Source organism: Panthera tigris, chromosome A1 (genome assembly GCF_018350195.1).
Source record: "Panthera tigris isolate Pti1 chromosome A1, P.tigris_Pti1_mat1.1, whole genome shotgun sequence".
In the NCBI taxonomy this organism is placed as follows: Eukaryota; Metazoa; Chordata; class Mammalia; order Carnivora; family Felidae; genus Panthera; species Panthera tigris.
Genome location: NC_056660.1, coordinates 123409935 through 123422687, shown reverse-complemented (window position 1 = coordinate 123422687; position 12753 = coordinate 123409935). Strand labels below are relative to the sequence as shown.

The 12753-nt window shown below is 34.9% G+C and overlaps 1 protein-coding gene across 11 annotated transcripts in view; it reads left to right on the top strand.

Annotated features, from left to right (window-relative positions):
• The window catches only part of SLC38A9 (solute carrier family 38 member 9), an 83711-nt gene that overhangs the window by 59209 nt on the left and 11749 nt on the right, over positions 1-12753 (top strand). For all 11 annotated transcript variants that reach the window (XR_444751.3, XM_007079936.3, XM_007079934.3 and 8 more), the window contains one exon: positions 4961-5067. Coding sequence is in view for 10 of the 11 variants with exons in the window: in XM_007079936.3 (XP_007079998.2) it covers positions 4961-5067 (107 nt within the window). In the remaining variant the exon portion in view is untranslated. The remainder of the gene's footprint in view (positions 1-4960; positions 5068-12753) is intronic.

Here is a 12753-nt window from a genome sequence, read left to right as displayed (position 1 = left end):
TTTAGGTGGCATGCATATTTTAACAATAATAATTCTTCAAATACATGGAGATGGCATATCTTTCTATTTCCATTTGTGTCTTCTTCAATTTCTTTCATTACTCTCAGTTTTACCTTATAGGCCTTTCACCTCTTTGGTTAAATTTATTCTTAAGTACTTTATTCTTTTTTGATGCTATTGTAAATGTGATTGTTTTCTTAATTTCTCTTTCTAATGGTTCATTGTTAGTGTATAGAAGTACAACAGGGGTGCCTGGGTGGCTCAGAGTGCGACTTCAGCTCAAGGCATGATCTCGTGGTTCATGAGTTTGAGCCCCACATCGGGCTCTGCATTGCACTAACAGTGTGAAACCTGCTTAGGATTCTCTGTATCCCTCTCTCTCTGCCCCTCTCCCACTCGCACTGTCTTTCTTAAAAATAAAGAAATATAAGCTTAAGAAAAAAAGAAATGCAAGAGGTTTTTGTGTGTTGATTTTGTATCCTGAAATTTTACTGAATTTATTTCTTAGTTCTAACAGTTCTTTAGTGGAGTCTTTAGAGTATTCTATAGGCAATATACTGTCATCTGCAAATAGGGACACTTTTACTTCTTCCTTCCTGATTTGGGTGCCTTTTATTTCTTTTTCTTGTTTAATTGCTGTGGCTAGGATTTCTGGTACTATGCTGAATAAGAATGGTGAGAGTGAGCATCCTTGTCTTGTTCCTAATCTTGGTGAGCAAGATTTCAGCTTTTCATTGTTGAGTATGATGTTGGTCATGCCCTTTATTACATTGATGTACATTCCCTCCATACCCAGTTTGTTGAGAGTGTTTATCATAAATGGATGTTGAAATTTGTAAAATGCTTCTTCTGCATCCATTGAGATGACCATATGATTTTTTATCCCTTGTTTTATTAATGTGGGGTATTAACTGATTGATTTGTAGATGTTGAACTCTCCTTGCATCCCTCAAATAAATCCCACTTAATCATGCTGTATTATTCTTTTAATGTATTATTGAAAACAGTTTGCTAATGTTTTGTTGAGGATTTTTGCATCTGTGTTCATCACGGAAACTGGCCTGTAATTTTCTTGTAGTGTCCTTGTCTGGATTTGATATCAGGGTAATATTGCCCTCATAAAGTGAGTTTACAAGTGTTCCCTCCTCTTTTATTTTTTGGAAGAGTTTAAAAAGGATTAATATTAATTCTTCTTCAAATATTTGGTAGAAATCACCAGTGAAGACATCTGGTCCTGCCTAGACTTACTTGTCTTTATTGAGAGATTTTTTATTACTGATTCAGTCTCCTCAGTAGAAACTGGTGTGTTCATATTTTCTATTTATGATTCAGTCTTGGTAGTTTGTATGTTTCTAATAATATATTAATTTCTTCTAAATTGTCTAATTTGTTGGTGTGTATTTGTTTACAGTAGTCTTTTATAGATTTTTATTACTGTAGTATCACTTGTGAAGTCTTCTCTTTCATTTATGTTTTTTTAATTTTTAAATTTTATTTTTGGAGAGAGAGAGAGAGAGAGAGCACATGAATGGGAGAGAGGGGCAAAGGGAGAGAAAGAGAGAGAATCCCAAGTGGGCTCCACACCCAATTTAGGGCTCAATCCCTAAATCCCATGACCCCGAGATTATGACCTGAGCCAAAATCAAAAGTCAGACAGTCAGCTGACTGAGCCCCCCAGGTGCCCCTATTTATAATTTAAGTCCTCTCTCTTTTTTCTTGTTTAATACAGCTAAAGGTGTGTCTGTTTTGTTTATCTTTAAAAAAAAAACAGCTCTTAATTTTATTGATCTTTTCTGTTGTCTGTTTAGTGTCCATTTCATTTATCTCTGCTCTCCTCTCATTTCTACCCTCTTGTTATTTTTACTTTCTTCTACTACTTGAGGTTAATTTGTTCTTTTTTCTTATTATTACTTGAGGTATAAAGTTGGTTGTTTATTTGAGCTCTTGTTTTCTAATGTAGATGTTTATTACTATAATTTTCCCTCTTAGAACTGTTTTTGCTTCATTTTTTAAGTTTTGATATATTGTGTTTCCATTTTCATTTGTCTCAAGATATTGATATCTCTTTTGATTCCTTCTTTGGCTCATTGGTTGTTCAGTAACATGTTATTTAATCTCCACATTTGTGAATTTTCCATTTTTTTTTCCTGTAATTGATTTCTAGTTTCATACCATCATTGGAAAAGATGCTTGGTATGATTTCAAGCCTCTTAAATTTGAGATATGTTTTATAGGCTAACATGTGATGTATCCTGGAGATGTTCCATGTGCACTTGAGAAGAATGTGTATTCTGTTATTGGATGGAATGTTCTGGAAATGTCTGTTAAGTACATCTGGTGTAATGTGTCATTTAAATCCAATATTTCCGGGGCACCTGGGTGGCTCAGTCGGTTAAGCGTCCGACTTCGGCTCAGGTCACGATCTCGCGGTCCGTGAGTTCGAGCCCCGCGTCGGGCTCTGGGCTGATGGCTCAGAGCCTGGAGCCTGCTTCCGATTCTGTGTCTCCCTCTCTCTCTTCCCCTCCCCCGTTCATGCTCTGTCTCTCTCTGTCTCAAAAATAAATAAAACGTTAAAAAAATTTTTTTTTAATTAAAAAAAAAAAATAAATAAATCCAATATTTCCTTTTTGATTTTCTCTCTGGATTATCTATTCAATGTTGAAAGTGTAGTATTGAAATCTTACACTTTTATTGTATTATTATCTATTTCTCCCATCAGATCTGTTCATATTTCCTTTATACGTTTAGGTGTTTTTATGTTGGGAGCATAAATATTTGCAAATGTTATACCTTCTTGATGAGTTGATCCCTTTATTATATAATGACCTTCTTTGTTTCTTATTACAATCTTAGATTTAAAGTCTATTTTGTCAGATATACATATAGCCCTGCTTTCTTTTGGTTTACATTTGCATGGAATATCTTTTTCCATCCCATCACTTTCATTCTATTTGTATGCTTAGTGCTGAAGTGAGTCTGTTGGAGGCAGCATCTGGTTGGGTCTTATTTTATCCATTCAGCCACTCTGTGTCTTTTGGTTGGAGAATTTAATCCATTTACATTTAAAATAATTATTGATAGGTGTAGACTTAATACTGCCATTTTACTAATCGATTTCTGGTTGTTTTGTAATTTCTTTGTTTCTTTCTCTTTTGCTCTCTTCCTTTGTGATTTGATGACTTTGAATTTTTACCGAAGAGTTTTTCTATTGTTTCTCTGCAAAGAATATGGTCATGTGAATAATATTTTATCATCTTTCTAAAAATGGTACCTCTGTTACTATTACATAAATATAATGCTGACTATTGATCTGAAGTGATGATGTTATCCTTGAATGCACAATTTATTAAGAGTTGATTTTGGAGGAGGGTGCCTGGCTGGTTAAGTCAATAGGGTGTGCAACTCTTGATCTCCGTGTTGTAAGTTCGAGCTCCACGTTGAGTGTAGACTACTTAAAAATCTAAAAAACTTTTTTAAAAAGCTGATTTTTTTAAAGCAGAAGTTGGAGTTACCTCCACATTTTATTTTATTGGTTACATGTAAAAAATTTTAAAGATTACAGGCAGTAAAGGGGAGAATTTTCTTAAGAAAAATATACTTGGAATTGTTTCCACAAATAAAAATTCAGATAAAAGATAACAGACCAACAAAAACTTAATAGAAAACTAAAGTGTATAATTTTTAATATCTTACATCTTGATTTCTTTTAGAAGCTAGTGCTTAATTCTTATTTTCTTTGCTAAAATATTATGGCAAAAAGTCAGTAGACTTTCTTTTTTTGTTTCTACTTTTTACACAAGGAATCTCCCCAAGATGACTTGTTCTCCACTTTGTCATCTACTCTAGCACTGTTTTCATGTAAATCAAGGCCTTATTCCCCCTTACAGCATTTTTTTTCATTTTTGTGTTAGTAGACCTCAAAGACAGAAAATAACAATGCTTTTGAAATATTGTCTTATTATTCTTATTTCATCGTAACTTTGGACTTATTGTAGAAAATTAAGAGAATATAGGTAAGTGTTTAATTTAAAATAAATTCCACTAGTCATGGGGTGGCTCAGTTGGTTGGGCATCCGACTCTTGATTTCACCTCAAGTCATGATCTCATGGTTCGTGAGTTCAAGCCCCATGTTGGGCCATGTGCTGACAGCATGGAGCCTGCTTGGGATTCTCTCTCTCCCTCTCTTTATGTCCCTCTGCCACTTGTGCTCTCTGTCTCTCTCTCTCTCTCAAAGTAAATAAATATTTAAAAAATAAAATAAATCCCATTAGTCAGAAGTAACCACTATTTAAATCTTTGTGATTATCTCTCCATTTTTTTTCTATGCATATATATATACATATATATGCACACAAAATATTTTAAATAAATGTAAAATCATACTATGCATGCTACTTAAATCATGTACATTTGCCTTGGTGTTAAATAATTATCTAGAACATAATTCATATATACTGTATACCATTGAGCAACTGTATCATAGTTTAACCATTCCCCTCTCTGTAGACATTTAAATTATTTCTAGTATTTTTAAGCAATGCTTTTTTAGATTAGCCTTTGAAAAATTTTAGATGACTAATTCTCCCTTTTCTGATTCATTTTCTAAAAGTGTTTTTCTGACAGATTCAAATATTAGAAGAGGAAGACCTTTAGAGTTAGACCTAAAATTGAATCCTGCTTCACCACACATTAGTTGTGTGACCTCAAACAGGAATATCTGATATAAAGTACCCTCACAGAGTAGTCTTCTCTTGATTCCTTTTTTGTTTTGTTTTGTTTTCAAGTACTTTGCTCAAGTATAATGCTAGACTTGAGGAACTTTGTAAAGGCATTTTAATGTTATTATTCCCTGGATAAAGCAAAGACAACTAATTTTTCATAATCAACTTTTGGCCACTAACATTCATTTTCTACTTGTCAGTTTTAATGTGGGGTTTTTTCACTCTCTTTTTCTCCTAGAGATAAGATTTCAGTTTCCACAGCTGACTGGAGTGCTTACCCTTGCTTTCTTTATTCATAATTGTATTATCACACTCTTGAAGAACAACAAGAATCAAGAAAATAATGTGAGTAATTGTCAGAGGAATTACATTTTGTTATTGGATCTTTATTCTTAAATTTAAACCATAGAGCAGTGGTCTGAGCAAACTTTTTCTGTAAATGTTTTGATGGTAAATATGTTAGGCCTTGTGGGCCATACAGTCTTTGTTACAACTACCTAACCCTGCTGCTATGTCATGAAAGTAACCACAAACAATATTTAAGCAAATGGATGGTGGCTGTGTTTCAAGAAAACTTTATTTACAAAAACAAACAGTGGGCCAGATTTCATCATGGACCATAGTCTGTCAACTCCTGCTGTAGAATAATTACTAAAAAAATAAAGAGGCATGCTAATAGCCAACAGTGGTGATAAGTCTTTTTTATCTAAAAGATCATGGAAAAAATGAAACAAAGAATAGGTGGGACAAATGGAAAACAAATAGCAAGATAACAGATTTAAACCCAGCCATGTTGGCAATAACTTTAAATATAAATGGTGTAAATGCTGCAATTAACGGATAACAGACTGGGGATGCCTAGGTGGCTCAGTCACTTAAGCATCTAACCTTTGATTTCAGGTCAGGTCACGATCTCATGGTTCATGAGTTCAAGCTCCACATTGGGCTCTGTGCCGACAGCGCAGACCCTGCTTGGGACTCTGTCTCTGCCTTTCTCTCTCAGTCTCATAATAAGTAAAAACTTAAATATACATACATACATATATATGTGTGTGTGTATAATATATGTGTGTGTGTGTGTGTGTGTGTGTATGTATATATATTACACCAAACTGATTAAAATACAAGACCTAACTACAGTTGACCTTGAACGGGGGTTAAATAAAGAGTGCTGATAGCTACACCCTCCACCGCCATAGTCATAAACTTGTATATAACTTTTCCCCAGAGCTTAATTGCTAATAGCCTACTGTTGACCAGAAACTTCATTGATAACATAGTTGATAAACACATATTTTATATGTATTATGTATTTTCTACTGTATTCTTATAATAAAGTAAGCTAGAGAGAGGAAAATGTTACTAAGAAAATCATAAGGAAGAGAAAATACATTTATGTTACTGAACTGAAACTGTTGGAAAGAATCTACATATAAGTGGACGTATGTAGTTCAAACCCCTGTTCCATGGTCAACTGTATGTGTTCTCTGGAAGAAACTTAGTTTAAATATAAAGATATGCCATGCAGACACTAGACATAAAAAAGGCAGGGTAACTGTTTTAATATCAGACAAAGTCAACTTTAGAACAAGGAGTATTGCTGGAGATAAAGAGCAACATTACATAATGATCTTTAGGGATCAGTTCATCAAGAAAACATAGTAATCATAAATATGTATGCACCCAGTGACAGAGCCTCCAAATAAATGGAGCAACTGTCAAAACAGAAAGAAGTAGACAAATCCGCAATTATAATTGGAGATTTCATTACCCCTCCCTTAATAATTGATAGAATAGAAAATAAATAAGGATATAAAAAGCCAAAACAGTATTAACCTACTTGATGTAATTAGCATTTTTAAAGGTCTTCTCTCAAGCAACAACTCAATGCACATTTGTTTCAAATGTTCATGGAACATACAACATAGACTATATGCTAGGAAATTGAATAAATCTCAATAAATTTAAAAGGATTGAAATCATACCAAGTAAGTTCTTTGACCACATTGAAGTGAATTTAAAAATCACTAACAGAAAGAAATTTCGAAAATTGACTAAATACATGGAGGAAATTAAATAACAGCTTCCTAAGTAAGCAATGAGTCAAAGAAGAAATCACAAGGAAAATTGGAAAGTACTTTGAGATTACTGAAAATGAATGTACAACATAGCAAAACTAATGGGATGCAGCCAAAGCAGTGCTTAAAGGGAAATTTATAGCTATAAATATCTACATTAAACAAGAAGAAAGATCTCAAATCAATAACCTAACCTCTACCTTAAGATAGTGAAGAAGAGCGAACTGAACCCAAAGTAAGCAGAAGTTAAGGAGTTACTTGTGGCCTTGTCTGCAGATTCGGAACTCAGTTTGATGGCTTCTAACCATGTAAATGAAAACCATGGTGAAGCTCTATTAGAGGCCTATATAATTGTTACTGAAATAAAAAGGAAGAAGAGTTCACTGTGCCTGGGAATTCTGAGAAGGCTTCAAGTAATGTTTGGCAGAGTCATTTTGAAGCAAAAATCTAAGTAGAAGGAAGTTAGTTCTCAAATTAGAGCAAAAATATAAGTCAGGGTCTCCCATTTTCATGTTTACTATTAACTGGTAACACATCTGGCATATTGCCTGTAAATGGGATTGAGTAAATCTAGATTTTCCAAACTTTCTAATTTGGTGACCTTCAATTTGTTTTGATATGTAAAAATAGTATTATGTGATACCTGCCTCTCAGGGTTTTAATCACAATTAAACATTATAAAATAGGAAAAGTATTTAACATGCTGTGGTGTACAGTAGGAGCTAGAAATTTTTTGTTTCTGTGCCCCTCCTTCTTTTTCTCCTGACATTACATACCGTGGATCTCTCAGCTAACAGGGGAAAGTATTTTCCCATGCAGAGTCTTTCCAGTACTTTAAAACTTGTTTTGTAATGAGAACATATTAATTCTTCCTATAATGTTAATAGGGTAGATCCCCAGAAAAAATATATAATCGAACCATGTCAATTCGTTCTTTATCTATTCTCTCATCACTGAACCAGATTTTAATTTTAAAACTGGCTTTTCACCAAGGGTTCATAGTAATACAAGAAAGTCATGTGTAGAATGTTGCTTCATTGTTTAATAAGAACCATAATTGGGATATTCTTTATTAAATTGCTTACCATCTTTCATGCACGGGCTGTAGAGAATTATTTCTTTGTGTTCAAGACTAGGAAAAGTTTCTCCTAATGAACTCATTATTTGACAAGGATCATATAACTACTCTTGTTTCTGTTTTTGCCATGACTTCTGGAAAACTTAAGAATTATCATTTGGTATACCTTTTCTTAGACACAACTTACTTTTAGAGTTTTTATCTTTCCTCTCACATTAGATTTAGTTTTTATCTTGAAAATGTTTAGTCTCATTATACTTATACTTTTGTCATAAACAGTTTTAAATCTTCCAAGGGAATAGGAAAAATAATCTTATTTATCCTAAGTAAGTATTTGGAACTTTAGGATATAAGGGGAAATTGAATATATATTTTTAAAGTTCTCTACTTTTAAATCCCTTCCTTCTTCTTCACAAGTTCCCAGACTAATTGCCACTTGAACAAAGCTACCTACTCCAAGTTTTAGGAAGTTTATAAATATATGTGTAAAATATCTGCTTCAACTCTGCAGGAAATCTGTATATCTCATTAACAGTATGTTCCTTGGTGCTCACTAAGTCACGTATCTATACTAATCAACTCTTCTCACACCAACTTAGACCAAGTGCCCTAGAAACCCACTTGGTGAGGTGTAGAATTCTCATGTATTGGATCATTCTATCCATAAGGCTGTGCTTCTCAAACTTTACCACTAAAGTCTCCTAATGACAGAGAATACCTTGTATACCTGGGAATCTGTAGGTGAAGAACACAACTTCGACAAATTCTCATGTTTAATTTTAAGCATGCATGTACATTTTTATTGTACTCTAAATTATTTTGTCTTACTAGAAAAGTCTTAAAATCATGAGTTAAGTTATAAACAGACCTCACTTTACACACTTCCTATATGCATGACTTATAGTTACTTTGGTTTAGTTAAATTACCTCAGTCCCCCTAACAACATGGTTCAAATTCCAATTACCACAGGATTTGAACTATGAATACTTACATAAACTAGTAGCTACCTGCCTTTCAGTTCACAAATCACTACTGAAATAACAGGCATATGTCATGATTCATTACCATTCACATCACTTCTTTCAGAGTCTGTCAGAGATTGGTCACCACACATCTCTAATTCACTTTACACACAGACTGCCAAGCGGATGGTTGAGTTGCCCCCTTGTAACCTGGTCGTAAATCCAGATAATATTTTACAAAAATGGAAAATTGAGAGAGGGAATTGGCCAAAAAAGGTGAAAGTGCAATAATGAACACAAAGTGATAATACTGGAAATACAATTTGAATGAAACATAGATGGAGTCATAAAGGAAACATCTGCTTGTGGAAAGGTAGACACTGCTGCCATTTGAGACCCTCCAGATGGGCAGTCACAGGAACTTAGGGAAGATGAACCTCTCAATGTGAATGAAGGAAATGGTTGTGATGAGAAGAACGAAGTTGTTCCCGAGGAAGTGACACCAGCAGAAAACTTCACACTGAAAGAATTCTGAGATACTTCACAACTTTGAAAGCACAAAAGATGAAATGGTGGAAAGCAATGCAACCTTAGAAGGAAGGAATATGACAATTCACTAAGGTGTGGAAAAGATGGTTGTTGTAGATTGTAATTATACTATGAGAAGGAGGAAACAGTTCAAACTGTCCTTGGTAAGTTTTTACAAATAAATAAAACACTTTAATTCTCATTGTTTCTGAGGTTTTAAAATAGTATATTAAATAAATAGTACTTTTACTATCTTTTTCATTTCCTTTTAAATTTGTAACCAATGGAGTTTTTAATGTTTTGACAAAAGTTGTTAAAGATCATGGAACAATCATAATTTTTCTCATATATTATTGTGATCGCAGTGCACATTTTTTTTTAACATCTGATAATTTATTTCTTTATTTTTTACGTTTTATTTTTATTTTTGAGAGAGAGAGTGAGAGGGCAAGTGAGCAAGAGGCAGAGAGAAGGAGAGAGAGAGAGAGAATCCCACAATGGGGGGGGGGGGCGGTATGGAGAGGGAGAGAGAGAAGCGGGGCTCACCCAAAGCAGGGCTTGACCTCACCTAATGTGGGACTTGAGATCATGACCTGAGCCACTGTCAGATGCTTAATGACTAAGCCACTCAGGTGCCCCAACAACTGATAATTTATTGAAATCATTGGTGTCAGTATCTATAATAGTGACTTTGACCACTTGATATTTAATAGTATCTGAAGGGCTAAATAATCTCTGAAGGACTGTGCAAGTCAGTGAGTGGCTTATGGATCCTCGTCTGGAAACGACTTTGGAAAATCTTAGGAATCTTAGTACCTTCTGCCCAAGGAGTTTTTCTTGTAGTGACTCTCAGAGTCCTGGTAGGCCTCTAAACTGGTTCTTTGATATTCTTTTCCTTTGTGCCTCAGATCGAGTCAGCATGAAGCTTCCCCAGGGAATATACATTGTGGCTGATTAGGGTAATTCATATTCGATTAATTCCCACCTCAGGTTTTTTGGGAGTCTTTCCAGTGTCTGTAAGCCATGGCTGCAGTGCACAACTTTCAGACTACTTGTTCCTGGGTGAGAGCGAACAGCGGTAAGACAGGAGCAGGTGGACCTCAGCTGTGCTGCAGCTGCCACCACATCTTCCTCAAAAAGGTGTCCAGGCAGATTTAGTCTCATCCTACTGTGAAAAGACAGGACAGCCTATACTTAGCTTTGCATTTCCTAAAACTCTTATGTAGAATTGCTTTTCTGGAAATGCACACCAGTGTATCTAGAGGTGAGCATTCCCCAGTGGGAGAAACTCAGCACTGCTCAGAGAGATAGACTCAGTTCATGGTTTCCCAAGGATTATAGAAGAGTTTCTGCCTTTCCTAGTGGAACACTCAGTGGACCTCAAAAATCTGTTTTTTTATGTAAATACCATAAAATGAGTTCTTGTTTCTGCTGAGTTTTGGGACTAGCACTTTGTAGAACTAGTATGTGAGGTTCAGCTGATAATATTTGACTCAAGTTTTATCCTTTGTAGGAAATATTTTAAAAAGTAAAAGCTTAAAAGTTTAAATGGTCGATGGTTTCTTACTGTCTTAATTGAAACTATGGTATGAAATGTGGTCTAGCTTTCAAAAAATCAGACTTCATGTTAACTTCTTAAAATGTTAGTAACTACTAACGATAAACATTTGTGAAGCACTTGGTGCCAACAAAATTCTAAACACTTTAAATACATGTAAATATATATACTCTCCTTTTGATTATACTGAAATTAGCTTATATACTTGCATAAGCTAAGCTAAATGGGTACTATGTTCTGAGAAAAAATTGGTCATTTGGTTTATTTAATGACTATACTTTTCAGTGGGTTTCAGTAAGGAATTTAACTCATAGAAGTCCTGTTAATATTATGATTTATTTTCTTGAGATTTAAGCCAGAAAATGTGAAGCTTGTCAGGGACTCTGACTTGTTAATATTAATATTATGTTAGTCATTCAGAGCTCAGTAAACAAAGGGTTGAAAGTAGAGAAGAAGGGGACGCTTGGGTGGCTTGGTTGGTTGAGCATCTGACTTCGGCTCAGGTGATGATCTAACCATTCCCAAGTTTGAGACCTGTGTAGGGCTCTATGCTGACAGCTCAGAGCCTGGAGCCTATTTCAGATTCTGTATCTCCCTCTCTGTCTCTGTCCCCTCCCCCGCTCATGCTCTGTCTCTCTCTCTCTCTCAAATAATAAACATTAAAAAAAAATTTTTAATAAAAGAAAGAGAAGAAGGCAAAAGAATAAAAGGGCCTCATTTTGTTCTGTATAAACTACAGTCGGACTTGGATGCAAAGACACTTGTGAAGGAGAGCAATGAGGCTCCTAAACAGGTGTAATGATCAGATTTTTCAGGTTTGTTAAGTTTGATTTAATTTCATGGTTTTTTTTTTTCACTAAACATAATTTTTTTTTATGTGTAGCTAAATGGGATATAATTTCTATTCTTTAGTAAGGCATTCCTTACCAAAAGAAAACCAAAAAAGTTGTAGAGTTGAAGATCATCCAACTCATTCTTTATCTTTCTTTTTTTTTTTTTAAAGTGTATTTATTTTGAGGGAGCAAGAGTGGGAGATGGGCAGAGAGGGAGAGAGAGAGAGAATCCCAAGCAGGCTCCACACTGTCCACGCAGAGCCCAACTCAGGGCTCAACCCCGTGAACCATGAGATCCATGACCTGAGCAGAAATCAAGAGTCAGACGCTTAACAGACTGAGCCACATAGGCACCCCTCAACTCACTCTTTTTCATCAGAATATGTCGTCTCTGTAACCATCCGGAAAATGATCCTGGATTTGTGGACTAATCTCTTGGTATTTCCTTATGATGTTTGAATTAGAACGTACACAGTGCTTTTTGTTTGTTTGTTTTGCCTGTCTTTATTTAGTTTCACACCCTGCTAGTTCTTTAAAAATAATTTGAGATGGTTTCTATCTTAATTTGTTATTTACTTTTTGCTTCTTCATATTAATCTGTGTAGTTTACTTAACACTACGTCATCAGAAGTTTTGATGTAAACGTCTGGGGTAGGTCTGTGTGGTCAGTTTCTGTCATTTTTGTTAGTAAATGCTCCACTGGATAGTATTTTCACTATGAACAGTATGTGGAACAAATTATAAACCATAATTTGAGAAGCAGAATGTGCTTCCAGCACCACTTGTGCCTCCTTGTAAAGCTGGTCCTCATTCTGAGGTGGCGTTCTTCCCATCATTAATTAGTTCCCTACCATTGCCCTGCCAGCCATTGCTCATTCATGAGGCAGAGTAGGTTACCTAATTAATGTGTAGGATTCGTACTGTCATTTGTATCTCTTTTTAAACCTATTTTTTACTTTGAGACTTGCCTAACAGATAGCTTTTTTCTACCCT